At 41.7% G+C, this 14,173-nt stretch overlaps 2 protein-coding genes across 5 annotated transcripts in view; one reads left to right on the top strand and one right to left on the bottom strand.

Moving 5' to 3' along the window:
- Positions 1-14,173, bottom strand: part of LOC307024606 (uncharacterized protein) — a 402,876-nt gene that overhangs the window by 276,078 nt on the left and 112,625 nt on the right. The gene's annotated exons all lie outside the window — the stretch shown is intronic.
- The window catches only part of jmjd1cb (jumonji domain containing 1Cb), a 136,538-nt gene that overhangs the window by 42,151 nt on the left and 80,214 nt on the right, over positions 1-14,173 (top strand). For all 4 annotated transcript variants that reach the window (XM_079659352.1, XM_079659351.1, XM_079659354.1 and 1 more), the window contains one exon: positions 10,213-10,326. In XM_079659352.1, the coding sequence (XP_079515478.1) occupies positions 10,213-10,326 (114 nt within the window). The remainder of the gene's footprint in view (positions 1-10,212; positions 10,327-14,173) is intronic.

Below are 14,173 nucleotides of genomic sequence, written 5' to 3'. Positions count from 1 at the left end.
TTGCCTTTGTCTTGGAATGCTTTGTTTTTGCCATGCTTGATCAAGTGTGACATTAATCTTGCATCACAACAGCTCTACTTGCAACATCAAACAAGGACAAATATTAAGACACGATACAAAGAAGCTGACATTTAACATAACATCACAATCACTGAAGATGTTCAAGACCCTCTAACATACATTTGACCTGGGATTTAACTCTCTGTTTGATTTCAGGATTTACTGCTGCACAAAGGAGTTCTTCAGTCTCTCCTTATTAAAAGGTGGGACCTTGTACATCTGATTTGATGGCAACAATTCACGGTCACTATTCAGGACATGGTTGGGGTCGGAGACGAGGTTGTTGGCCAGCCCTGATGGAAGGTTGCATGTAAGCAGTAAAAAAAGGTTTCCCATCTACTGCCTCTCTCCTAAATTGTTAAAAAAAACTCCCTTTATTGTTATATTTATAGGATGTACATCCAGACTGATTTACATACACAACCCTCTACCTCTCTGTTTCCCTCCCCCTCTCTCTGACCTTCATCAGATAATGGATGACAGCTTTTGTGTGTGTGTGCGTGTGCGTGTGCGTGTGCGTGTGTGTGTGTGTGTGTGCAAGCATGCATGAGTATGTGCATGCATGTGGTGTAGTCTCTTTAGGTCACTTAGTGATGCATGAGCTCCATCATCCCCACCTCTTCGTCTCTTTTACATTCTGCTGCACTTTTCTTGATCAATTATTCAACACACACACACACACACACACACACACACACACACACACACACACACACACACACACACACACACACACACACACACACACACACACACACACACACACACACACACACACACACACACACACACACACACACACACACACACACACACGTTGTCCTGTCTGTCCTCTTACAGTAAGCTCTCTCCATGCCATGAAGCGTGTGTGAGTAAATATGCGTTTGGTTCTCTTTATGAAGACATTACATTGTGTGTAGGTCCTCTGGTTTTAGGGTGTGTTGTGAGTTCAGAGTAAGGGAATGTGTCTCTCCTGCTGCCTGTTGGGAAATATTCAGCGACAGAATGCTTTTTCCTGGCACACTGGCAGATGTGACCCAATTGTGGTTGGTTGTGTGAGAGTGTGTGTGTGTGTGTGTGTGTGTGTGTGTGTGTGTGTGTGTGTGTGTGTGTGTGTGTGTGTGTGTGTGTGTGTGTGTGTGTGTGTGTGTGTGTGTGTGTGTGTGTGTGTGTGTGTGTGTGTGTGTGTGTGTGTGTGTGTGTGTGTGTGTGTGTGTGTGTGTGTGTGTGTGTGTGTGTGTGTGTGTGTGTGTGTGTGTGTGTGTGGATAGAGGACCTTTCATGTCCTTTCAGTCTGAGAGAGGGGAATGAGAGCAGGATCCACGGATGGCAGCCCTGCTCTGTGTTGGGAGAAAGGTTCAGTTCAGAAGTTCACAATGGCATGTCTTGAATCCAGTAATGAGAAGTCTTTGAGAAACTTTATTCCATCCTTTCATTCATTCCATCCCATGTTTCCATGCGCTTGATTAATCTAGAACAGGTTTAGCAGTAAAGGACTTCGTGTCATCAGCTTCACTAAACACAATACACTTTTATGAACATAAATAAACGTCCTGCTACATTTTTATTCACATGTTTTGTAGCGTTTCTTTATCTATCAAGCTGAGTTAAGGTTGGTTTTGAATATGTTTTTCTTAATGTATACAATACACTGTATATCTGTTAGCCAACAATAGAGATTTTGACCAAATTCAGAGGAACATCTGGTCACTAAAAGGAGATTAGCTGGTTTAGCTGGTCCACCTTAAAGGTCAGCCCATCTTAAGCTAGCCTGGGCCGGTGTTGTTGCTAACTTTGGGACTAACCCACTTGACAAGGGGACAAACAAGTCACAGGAACTTGTACTGTCAAATTACCTGTACACACGTCGCACGTTATGTTCACTGCAACGTTTCTAACTTCATATTTAATCAGCAAAAGTTTGTCGAGAGGCTGTTGCTGCTTAGAACACCATAATTTCCTTACGGAGAGCAATAATATCTGATACAAGTTTTTTTTTACATATGTTCCATCTGTGTTTGTAACTCAGGTTATGTAGTAAGTGAAACAAAAACATGTGTTAACATTAACGACAACTTTTTAAGTACATCCAATCCGGCTTTTTCTGACCACCACAGGGGAATGGTGTGCATGTAAATAACTCACTATCAGTGCAGAATAATAATGATGCTTCAAGATATTAGGTGCAAAAAGTGACATTTGTACTTTGAATAAATACAGATGATGTCCAGTAGTGCAGTCTGTACTGCTGGTTCACTCTGCCAGGGAAGGCTGGACATGTGATATGTATAGACAGAAATACAGCAGCAAACACTCATACAGACAGACACACTATCATGTTTTGCTTGCAAATGTGCTCCTGTCAGAGTGTGGGTTGAAAGGGAGGGGGGTCACAGCGGTCATGTTTCTCACCTCTAATCTGTCATCTCTCTCTCTATCAGACTGACCCTGTTATGCAACCATAAATCACAGCAGCACCGACCCATGCTACACAGTACACACACGCACGCACGCACACACGCACGCTTGTGCTGTGGCTGTCCTCTCTCGCTTTACTTGACTGATATCAGGCACTAAAATAGAAACCTCATGTAACAGGGTAATAAAGGAACCTGAAGATTGACTCTCCACAATAGATGAAAGCAACTAATCTGGGTATTTTCGTTATTTTCCCTCTCTTTCACGGCCCTGCCTCTTTGTGGGTGAAAATACTCGCTGTCATTTGACAGGCCGTAAATAGAAATTCTTTAGTTTTTACCAATCACATCAAAAAATTCAGAATTCCACGCATTTATTTATCTACAAAGAGCCCAATTACGATGGCCATACAGGCAAAAATTACACATTGTCATTGGAGATCGATCATTGGTGTTGATTTATTGTAATTTGAATCAGTAGGGAATCAACGTCCTGTCAGTCTGCCAGTGGACGAGTGGCAGAAACCAGGAAAAGATTTCCTTAATGCCACAGATCTCTTATTTAACATCTGACTTTGGATCTATATTGTTTGACGTGCAATACACAACGGCAGTTTTATGATACAACTATTTGTATTCTTTGTTTTCACCGGAAAGTGGGCGGGGCTGTCATTCCGCCATGCAGTGACGTAGCGCTGCTCCCACCTATTAGGAGCAGAGTATACAGTAGATGTCAGTGACGTGCGGTGAGGTTCATGGCTGGTGAGGCACTGACTCTTTCAGAGTCAGATTTACAAATATTACATTTTGACCTTAATCGAAATAGTCTGATGCTTCAATTCCTTTTAAACAGACCGTTCAACAAAAGGATACCCAACATCTAAATATTGGATTGTTCTTTCTTAGTAAGATCCCATTTTCATTACAATTGTGGTCTTACCTTGACTTGAAGATGAAGTCCATGCTATCCTTCTGGACAACAATCTTTATTACTTTTTTGTAAAAGTCCTGCTTATCTTCCTGTAATTTGAAAAGTCTAGCTTGTTGTTTGTGTCTACCGTCTCTGCGTAGAATAACAGTAGCAACAAGAACCTGTGGGCTCATGTGCGCCCCCTTCAGTGCGGCAGAGGTTATGGCTGCCTCTCCTCGTGCTTTTTTCATTACCGTTGTATGATGAGACCAGCGAGCCTAAATATCATATACGTGAAATAAGTTATTTAGAGACTATGGATGGCGAGGATAAATGTAATAAAGATGTACAAACATTACATTGGTGACATACAGTGAGATGGTAACAGGCATGCGCTTAGTGCCCGCGCTCCAGCCAGTTTCTGTGGGGTGACGCATTCTGAGGTGAGGCAGAGCTCATCTGTGCCTCACCTCACCCCACAGTAACTGGCTTGAGCGCGCTCACAAAATAAGTGCCCGCGTTAAATTAGTGCCCGCGCTCCAGCAAATTACTATGGGCTTACCAGAGGCAGAGCTCGTCCCTGCCTCACTTCTCATCGCTACCCGTAGTTGTAGCAGAGCTCGGCAAATTTGCTGATTTTGACTTTAAAAAGCGATTGGAATCATACATAAAGCACATTTACAACACAGATCAGTGGAGACATTTTATTATTATTACTATTTAGTTTTTCTTTAGTTGTTTTTCCGTTACATTGGAGTATGACTCCCCTGACCGCACGTCGCTGGTAGATGTACATAGTGCACTGCGGTCACAGCACTACAGATGGATATGAAGGAGAAAAGTGGAAGTGTTGTCTGTGCAGTAACAGCTGAGCTCAGGCTGCAGGCTGACAGACATCAGAGTGTGTGTGTGTGTGTGTGTGTAGGGGTGTCACGGTGTGAAATTTTCGGCTCACGGTTATTGTGACCAAAATTACCACGGTTTACGATATTATCTCGGTAATTTTTTTTTTTTTTTGTAAATTAAAAAAAAAAAAAAAAGATTTCTCTCTATATATATGTATATATATATGTATATATATATATATATATATATGTATATATATGTATATATATATATATATATATATAGAGAGAGAGAGAGAGAGAGAGAGAAAAACAGCCATTAAGTTACTATTCAACAATCATCAAGTTTGCGTATGAAGTCAAATACCTACATTAATTTATTACCTTAAAAGTGTAATGTTGATGCAGGTAAATGGTAAGTTTAGGTTATTAGGCAAGAAGCCAGTACTGTATGAGAACTAAGCTGTTTAGCGCCTTACAATGGCGTTTAGTAGTGCACTAGCTACCAACGAATAGAGCATGGCACCGCAGTAGGATGTATTTTAAAATGCTAGCAGTGGGCGTGCTTACACTGACATTTAATATCAAGGTTTAACATTTTAGACAATCGGGTATATCGTTGCATTATCCCTTGACCCAAAGTCAGAAGTAACTTAATCATGAATGTGTTTCACTGCACTATTTTCACTGTCTCATGGCATATCAAAGTTTAGCTATTCAACTTAGCTTAGAATGGCGTTTAGCGCCGATCTAAGAATGGTGAACACACGAGAGCAGGTGCATTTGCTAATGTAATGTAAATGATTATTATCAAGATTTAACATTATTGACAGTCGGATATAATTGTTACATTTCCCCTTTACCCGAAGGCAAAAGTTATTTCGAGCATTTCAGCTAAAACTATGTGTTAATATTAACAAATATACCTTGCACTGGCTGTGCAGCTGCGGGTGATGGTCTCGTAGATGAGTGAGCAAATTCGATGTGTTGCTCCCTTTCGCGGATACCTTCCGCCGGCATGTCCTGCACACGGGGGCACCGTCCTCCACCAGTTGCCCCTCGGAGTTTTTTAAATATCCAAAGTAGGACCACACTTCTGATCTTCTGCGCTTAGAAGGTGGAAAAATGGTACCATCGCGGCTTCCTTCTTCTGCTGCCATGCTTAAAGTGAGAGAGTGTGATAAAAGAACCTAGGACTAGTGGCGCCTGCGAACGTTCGAAAGTGTCACGTGTGTGGTGTAGAGCTCTAGTAACGCACATAGATAACATTATGTTTTGAAATGCAAAGTATTTAGCGCGGTAACAGTGTAATACAGTGTAACCGTGGGAGTATTAGGGAAATGAAAGCTCTCCCGGTGTAACGGTGTGCGGTAATTTAACCCACCGACATAACACCGTGTTTTGAAATTCAGAAGGTTATCTCACCGTCAAAATATTTTAGCGCGGTTACCGTCTACACCGGTAACCGTGACACCCCTGTGTGTGTGTGTGTGTGTGTGTGTGTGTGTGTGTGTGTGTGTGTGTGTGTGTGTGTGTGTGTGTGTGTGTGTGTGTGTGTGTGTGTGTGTGTGTGTGTGTGTGTGTGTGTGTGTGTGTGTGTGTGTGTGTGTGTGTGTGTGTGTGTGTGTGTGTGTGTGTGTGTGTGTGTGTGTGTGTGTGTGTGTGTGTGTGTGTGTGTTTGTGGCAAGAGGCAAGAGGCAACATCAAAGCGGAGTGTACTGCCTTTGAACTGTCAGACTTCTTCTTCTTCTTAATTTATTCATAACTCTGGAGCACTCCTTCCATCCTGCTCCGTCTCTTTCTCCTCTCTCTCTCTGCGGCGTTTCATCATGTCCTCTCATCTCTTCTGGAGCTCTGTCATTCATCTCTCTGCCTTCATCCCTCTGTTCCTCTGCCTCACTTCTGACTTTTGCTTTTTCATGGAAATGAAGGGCTCCTAAAACAATGTGCATGCATTGTTTATCACATGTTTAGTATAGAGGTTGTTGATGAATTCTTGTAATGACTAACCCTCTATTGCTGCTGATGTGCAGGGTGGGGAGAGTCACAAATGTAATCAGTAACTAGTAACATGTCAACAAAAGTACCTAATCTGAGTGTCAACATACAAATGTAATGTAACCTGATTACTTTCCGTTACTTTTGGATTACCTCAATATCATATGCAATGCAAATATAAACAAGAGAAAATAAATAACAATAGGCAAGGCAAGTTGATTTATATAGCACCTTTCAACACAAGGCAAGTCAAAGTGCTTTACAAAAATGAAAGACATTAAGAGCATTAAGAGACATATTATAAAATGGCATTTAAAAACACTCATTTAAAAGCAAAGATAATTAAAGCTGCAAGCAGCGTTGAGCGGGTCTTCGACGTTCCGCAGGCTGTTGTACGCACGTCAACGAGTGTGTCTAGGTGTGTCGAGGACTCTGCCGTTGGCAAACGTGGGAAGTTTCAGGCCGATCGGACAATGTCTTCGAGTTATAGCAGTAACACAAACATTGTGTTTGGTGGCGGGTGATCTGTCGCCATGGCAACGGAATGTGAGGACACCCCATAATACCCCTAGATGTGTTGAGGGCTGCATCGTTATCAAACCTGTGAAGTTTTGTGCCGTTTGGAGCATGTTAACTGGATGAGAAAACCGTGTTCCACGGCGACCATTTTGTTACCATAGCAACAACATTTGACGAAATCTCAAAACTGACACATATATGTCTCGAGGGCTTGACGGTTAGCACACATGTAATGTTTGAACAGTTTTTGACCATATACACAGGACTTATAGCAATATCGTGGTTAAGGGGGGGGGGAAAACTCACTATTGTCATATTGAGGTGTTGAGGGCCGGACCATTAGTCATCATCTGAAGTCTGGTGCCGTTTGGACGATTTTCCATTGAATTAAGAAAACACCGTGTTTCATGGCGAGGGATCTGTCGCCATGGCAACGGCATATGATGACATCCCATAATTGGCGTAGAGCTGTTGAGGGCCGGACCATTAGCCATCATCTGAAGTCTGGTGCCGTTTGGACGATTTTCCGTTGAGTTACGACAGCACCAGGTTTATTGGCGAGGGACGCGTTGCCATGGCAACGACATATGAGGACATCCCATAATTGACATAGAGGTGTTGAGGGCCGGACCATTAATGATAGTCTGAAGTCTGGTGCTGTTTGGACGATTTTCCATTGAATTATGACAACACCCTGTTTAATGGCGAGGGAGCTGTCTTCATGGCAACGGCATATGATGACATCCCCTAATTGACATAGAGCTGTTCAGGGCCGGACCATTAATGATAGTCTGAAGTCTGGTGCCGTTTGGACGATTTTCCATTGAATTACGACAACACCATGTTTCATGGCGAGGGAGCTGTCGCCATGGCAACGGCATATGAGGACATCCCATAATTGACATAGAGCTGTTGAGGGCCGGACCATTAATGATAGTCTGAAGTCTGGTGCCGTTTGGACGATCTTCCATTGAATTACGACAACATGGTATTTTTTATCAGCCGTCATGATTTCCGAACCTCTTTTGTGCTTTTGCCGGTTGTTTTCCCTGTTTTTGGGTGTTTTTCGCAGGTTTATCGGTCGCTGTGCGATTTCAGTAGGGTCTTCGCCGACCTAGGTCTCAGACCCTAATTAAAGCTGCAAGCAGCGTTGAGCGGGTCTTCGACGTTCTGCAGGCTGTTTTCCGCACGTCGACGCGTGTGTCTAGGTGTCTCGAGGACTCGGCTGTTGGCAAACGTCGGAAGTTTAAATGTTTTGTGCCGTTTGGAGCATGTTAACTGGAGTTATGAGAAAACCGTGTTTCATGGCGAGAATTGTGTTACCATGGCAACGGCATTTGATGACACCACATAATACGCTTAGATTTGTTGAGGGCTGCATCATTATCAAACCTGTGAAGTTTCGTGCCGTTTGGAGCATGTTAACTGGAGTCATGAGAGAACCGTGTTTCACAGCGACCATTTTGTTACCATAGCAACGAAATTTGACGAAATCTCAAAACTGACACATATATGTCTCGAAGGCTTGACGGTTAGCACATATGTAAAGTTTGAACAGTTTTTGACCATTTACACAGGACTTATAGCGATATGGTGCTTAACGGCGAGGGGTGTGTTGCCATGGCAACAGCTTTTGGGGAAAACTCACTCATAATTGGCGTAGAGCTGTTGAGGGCCGGACCATTAATGATAGTCGGAAGTCTGGTGCTGTTTGGACGATTTTCCATTGACTTACAACAACATAGTATTTTTTGGCGAAGGATGCGTTGCCATGGAAACGGCATATGGTGAGATCCCATAATTGGCTTAGAGCTGTTGAGGGCCGGACCATTAATGATAGTCGGAAATCTGGTGCTGTTTGGACGATTTTCCATTGAATTACGACAACGCCAGTTTTTTTTGGCGAAGGATAGGTTGCCATGGCAACGGCATATGATGACATCCCATAATTGGCGGAGAGCTGTTGAGGGCCAGACCATTAATGACAGTCTGAAGTCTGGTGCCGTTTGGACAATTTTCCATTTGAGTTACAGCTACACCGTGTTTTATGGCGAAGGATCCGTTGCCATGATAACGGCAAATTAAGTAACATCAGATTTGACCTTGAGCTCTTCAGGGCCGCAGTGTTAACCATGATGTGAAGTTTGGTGGCGTTCTGAGCATGTCAGTTTGAGTTATGACATCATCGTGTTCCATGGCGAGGGACCGCCTAGCATCAACCGAACGCGAACTTTGGCGCTAAGGCCCAAATTTTGAGTCGTTCGGATAAAGTCCCGAGCGCGATACAAAATTCGTACGCAGGACGAAAAACGCGATAAATCGCGTTTTTCCGACACCAAATTCAAAATGGCCAACTTCTTGTACGTTATTTTATACCCCTCCAAGAGGCTTTTTTGTTCGTCTCCGCACCCTAGATATGCATAGCGAGTTTCGTTCGTTTACGTGAAAGTTAAAGTGGCCGGCTTTACGTTATAAGCGGAAGTGGGTGTGGCCTACGCAATTTTTTACGTAAAGTTCCGGAACCAATTACATATTGCAAGTTGCCACAGTTCTGACGCGCGTGCAACATTTGGTGAGTTTTCACATATGTTGCGGTTGTCAAAAGTGCGCGCAAAATGTTCAAATTAGAATAATAATAATAACAAATAATCGGTCCGATCTCAATAATGTGTTACGCCCACCTCACTGTAGTCGCATGGGCTACCTACTGCCATGATTTAGGCCACTTTTAATGGGCTTTTGCCTCTCGTTTTCCCTGTTTTTTGTGGGCTTTGCATGGTTATCGCTCGTGTTGCGAGCAACTAAATTGATCGTAACTGACTGGGCTCACGCGGCCTATCAGCCGTCATGAATTCCGAACCTTTTCTGTGCTTTTGCCGGTCGTTTTCCCTGTTTTTGGGTGTTTTTCGCAGGTTTATCGGTCGGGCGACCGATTTCAATAGGGTCTTCGCCGACCTAGGTCTCAGACCCTAATAAAACATGAATACAATAAGATGTGTTTTACTTGTTTGAGTAACAGTAGTAGTTTACAAATGCTGTTTATGCTTAATACATTAATAAAAAGCATAGACTGTATTTTTGTTTAATAAATCCACCTACTGCATTAAAAAATAAATGTATTTAAAATAAAGACAACTAAAGTAGCCTAAATATAAACCATAAAGAAAATTCCTTCAGTACGTCTCCCTATAATATATCGATCTTTATTTCAAAATGCATTGTAGCACTGAAATCCTGCTAGTAATCTCTATTGTTTCTCAAATGTAACAGTAATCTGATTACCTTTTTTGTAATGTAATTATTATCAAATGCAGTTACCTTTTTTTGTATCCTGATGACTCCCCAAACCTGCTGATGTGATATTTGGACCCGAGTCCTGATAGAAACAGGTTGTCCAACTCGTAAACTCATAACTGTGTAGTTGTCTGTTGTTGACCATGTTGTATGTTTTGTGTGTTTTCAGGCATTTAAGCCGGTGGTGGGGAAGAGCTTGCTGTCCTCAGTCACAGCGGTGGAATTCTTGTTAGACCGACAGCTCGACTTCCTGTCTGACCTTTCAGCCTCCCAACCATACCAGGTAAGAATCACACACACACCCTGAAACACACTGAATCCTCACAGCAATACTGAATCATAAATGATGGTACAGTCACTTCAGTGAGCAAGGCATCGTAGAAGCATTGACTTTGGAATGAACGTGTGGTTCCTCTTCTGTACGAATCGTAGTTCCAGTTTTCCAGCGGTCAGAAGTTAAATAGCGCATTAAAGTAATGTTGGGTTAGAATTCACTTTTTGTCTGTGCTGAATTATTGAAGTGGTTTCAATGTAAGAGCAGTTAACACATAATTGCGATTAACTTGACTGATGCACTTCTGATATGATTTACAATATTTGTGGGATTTTTTTTGTTGTTGCCATAATTCCTACAATCATTGAAAAATAGATTATAATGTTCATGTTCATCATGATTTTATAACTTAATCAAAAATGTAATTTAACACATATTTAGCCTTTAAACAAATAGTGTGGTTCCTGCGTTTGATTATCGCACTCGTACATGTTGCAATTTTGATTACATTTGGATTCATGTGTAGCCTTAGTTTCTGTTGGCTGAAAAAGAACTATACATATACTGTCCTGTGGTAGATATACACACTGTAAGTTAACTGGATTGAATTTGCTAATGAATAATTAGTCATTCACAATTAGTTTGAGGCTGGAGACTGCAGTCATGGAGAGCAGGGTGGGGGGGCGCTGTGTTCCATATGGAGGTGACACTGCCAGCCCTTAATGTGAATGTAAAGACATCATGTGCAGCCACAGTCTGTCATCTGACAGATTGTACACATGACTTACTCATAAATTACACACACATTAACACTCCCTGATACATAAACACATCACAGATACTGTAGCTGCACAATTGGCAGTAAACCAAAGAGCTGTACATATTCTGGTGTTATGCGGCTGCATATTTGATGTGTGTGTAGTGTGTGTGTGTTCTGCTGAACACAGCTTGTAGTATTGTGCTGGCTGGAACACTGTGTTCCACTCAGTGTCAGGCAGACTGTGTTCTGTCTCCATCAGTCTTCAGGCTGTGCTTCACACAAGACACAAACTCTATTTCTGTTTTGTCTTAAGTTTGCAGCCAATCAGAAGTCAGCTTCACTGCCGCTGTGTCCTCCGCTGACTCCCTCTCCTTCTTGTAATCTGTGCTGTAGTTTCTGTGCGCAGTAGCGCCTGCACTGTCAGCTCCCTCAAGTGTTCCCACTAAACAGGTGTGATGAAAATTCTACCACTGTATTCTGACGGTAGCAGAGCATACAATAGTCTGGGAGCTTGATGGTATCACAAGAAGTTGCTCTTTTTAGTAGCAATGAGCTTAGCTGAATACGTTTAAGATGTGTGATTAATTATTTATCAAATAAACCTGTTATTGATTGTATATTGCGTGGAGAGTAACAAACAGCATCCAGGTGGAGATGCACTTCAGGCTCATTGCTTGCTTTCATTTGTATTTGTTGGAGTGATTTTATATTGACCTTTGACATTAAGGCAAGGCAAAAGGCTACATCATCTAGAGCAGTGGTTCTCAACCTGTGGTACGCGTACCACTGGTTGTACGCCAGCTCCCGCTAGTGGTACGTGGGGGAATCTGACATATAAAAAAAAAAAAAACATTAATTAATTTTTAAAAAACATTTTTTTATTCAAAGGTGGGGTAGGTCATTTTGGAGAAAAGAGCTCGAGTGAGCTAGAATTTAAAAATACACAACCGGAAAAAATATGCCATTTCCTTACAGAGCCTTCCACAGATGACATTTTTTTATGGATTTTTTGTCAAAGCACTTAAGATATTCATTACTATCAGGATGTTAAGAGCATTCCATGGAATATAACAAAAAGTGTATCTTGAGCCGGTTTCTCAAGCGTACCCACCTTTAACCTTTACACATAACACAGACATATAAAATACAGGAAACACAACTAAGTAAACAAAAAGACGAAAAGCAGTCACTACATTGTGCACATTTGGGACATTAAGGTACACTATTATTACTGCAACAGCAGCTGATGGTAAGGACCTCAGACAACTTCAATTTAAAACAGGCTATAGGGAAAAGTGCCATCAGTTTGAGGCTTGATTGAATAACATTAATTACAAAATAAATCATACTATCAAAATACTACAACAAATGAAAATAAGCTTGAGATAATTGAAACTGTGGTTTACATTTTTTTCTAATAGGCTATTGTTATTTTTAGATTTAGAAACGAAAACATTTATTTTATTTTATTTCTGGCCTTGCTAATTACGACCTTACTACCCACTAACGTTGCAAGCAATCTAAAGAAAGAAGAAAGCTGAATGATGTTAAAAACGTGGCTCAAAACGGGAGGTATTCGGAAGAGAGGGACAGAGGAGAATATTACCAGCGAAAGTGAACAAGTGAATGAGGAGGAGGACAATCATCAAGCGAGCACAAGCGCAGGCTCCGCAAGCAACGCAAAAGTGATATGCACAGCCGCTGTGATGGAGGAGAGAAGTGAGTCAGGAAGAAGGCTCAAATAATGGAAGTTATTAATAATAAATAATAATAATGGAGCAAAGGCTGTGATGAAATAATGGAGCGAAGGCTGTGACCGAGGTCAAACGCTGAAAAAGCACACACTTGTCCTTAATTGTTGTCTTTTTTCTTATCTCTTTTCTTTTTTACTTTGCCACCACAGAAATGGCAATAGCAAACATCAGCAGACTGAAGATGAGCTATTAGCCCTTAGGCCAGGGGTGTCAAACTCAAGGCCCGGGAGCCAAATCCGGCCCGTGACTTATTTTTCTGTGGCCCCACAAGAGCTTGCAAAGAATATAATACGTTTATTATACGGTTACAGGCCGATTTACAGAAGCATGTTCCCCATAAATTACATGTCCCACAATGCATCTCAAATATGCCTTTTTTTCTCAAAACTTGACTTTTTTTTTTTTTTTTTAAATGTGTCGTTTTCTTAGAATTACCCCTTTTCCTCAGAATTGTTCTTTTTTTTTGAAAAATGTTGCTTTTTTAAAAAAATTTTTTTTCATAATGTGTTTTTCTTTTTAAATCATTTTGGGACATTCTCACTGAAGAGACTTGCAATTATTTGCCGTAGACTTCTGCTTTCAGATGTAGTTAATTCTGAAGTTATTACCCTATCAGATAATAATCCAATGCAGAGGCAATCGTGTAATATAATACATTATTTTATATATATTAAATATTTATATATGTATTCTTATATAGTCTTAAAGTTACAACCGGCCCTTTGAGTGCAACCATAATGCTGATGTGGCCCTTGATGAAATTGAGTTTGACACCCCTGCCTTAGGCTCATCTGCTCCTGGAGGCTTTCATTATTATTGTGGAACTGAATTCCCAATAGGACATTTTATGTTTCGATGTGGGTTGTTGCAGGAGGCCTACATTCACACTTTGGTATAGGTCCAGGAAATGACATGTGTGTACAGTTGACATTTGTTGTGTGAGAATAAGTTATTATTTTGTTCTTTATATTCTCACTTGTGGTGAGTGAGAGTGAGAGTGAGAGTGAGAGTGAGAGTGAGAGTGAGAGTGAGAGTGAGAGAGAGAGAGAGAGAGAGAGAGAGAGACATCCATCCAACAGAGTCTTTCCATGCAGAATTCTGCAGATACATTTTACGTGTTCAGAGAAAAACACCAACAAATGCATGTAGAGCAGAATTAGGCAGATACCCACTGATCATTAACACTCAAAAGAGAGCACTGACATTCTTTAACCACCTTAGATCCAGCCCCCGAGACACCCTCCACTCCAAAGCCCTCCAAAGCCAAGAGCTAACCCCAGAGAAGAGTCCCCTATGTCAGCTGGTGCTGAGGCTAACTGCCCCCTCTCAGAGCCACTCTGAC

This window comes from Notothenia rossii (assembly GCF_949606895.1).
Source record: "Notothenia rossii genome assembly, chromosome: 11".
NCBI classification, from domain to species: Eukaryota; Metazoa; Chordata; class Actinopteri; order Perciformes; family Nototheniidae; genus Notothenia; species Notothenia rossii.
Note: the sequence above shows the minus strand (reverse complement) of the source record. Positions and strands in the feature narration are given on the sequence as shown.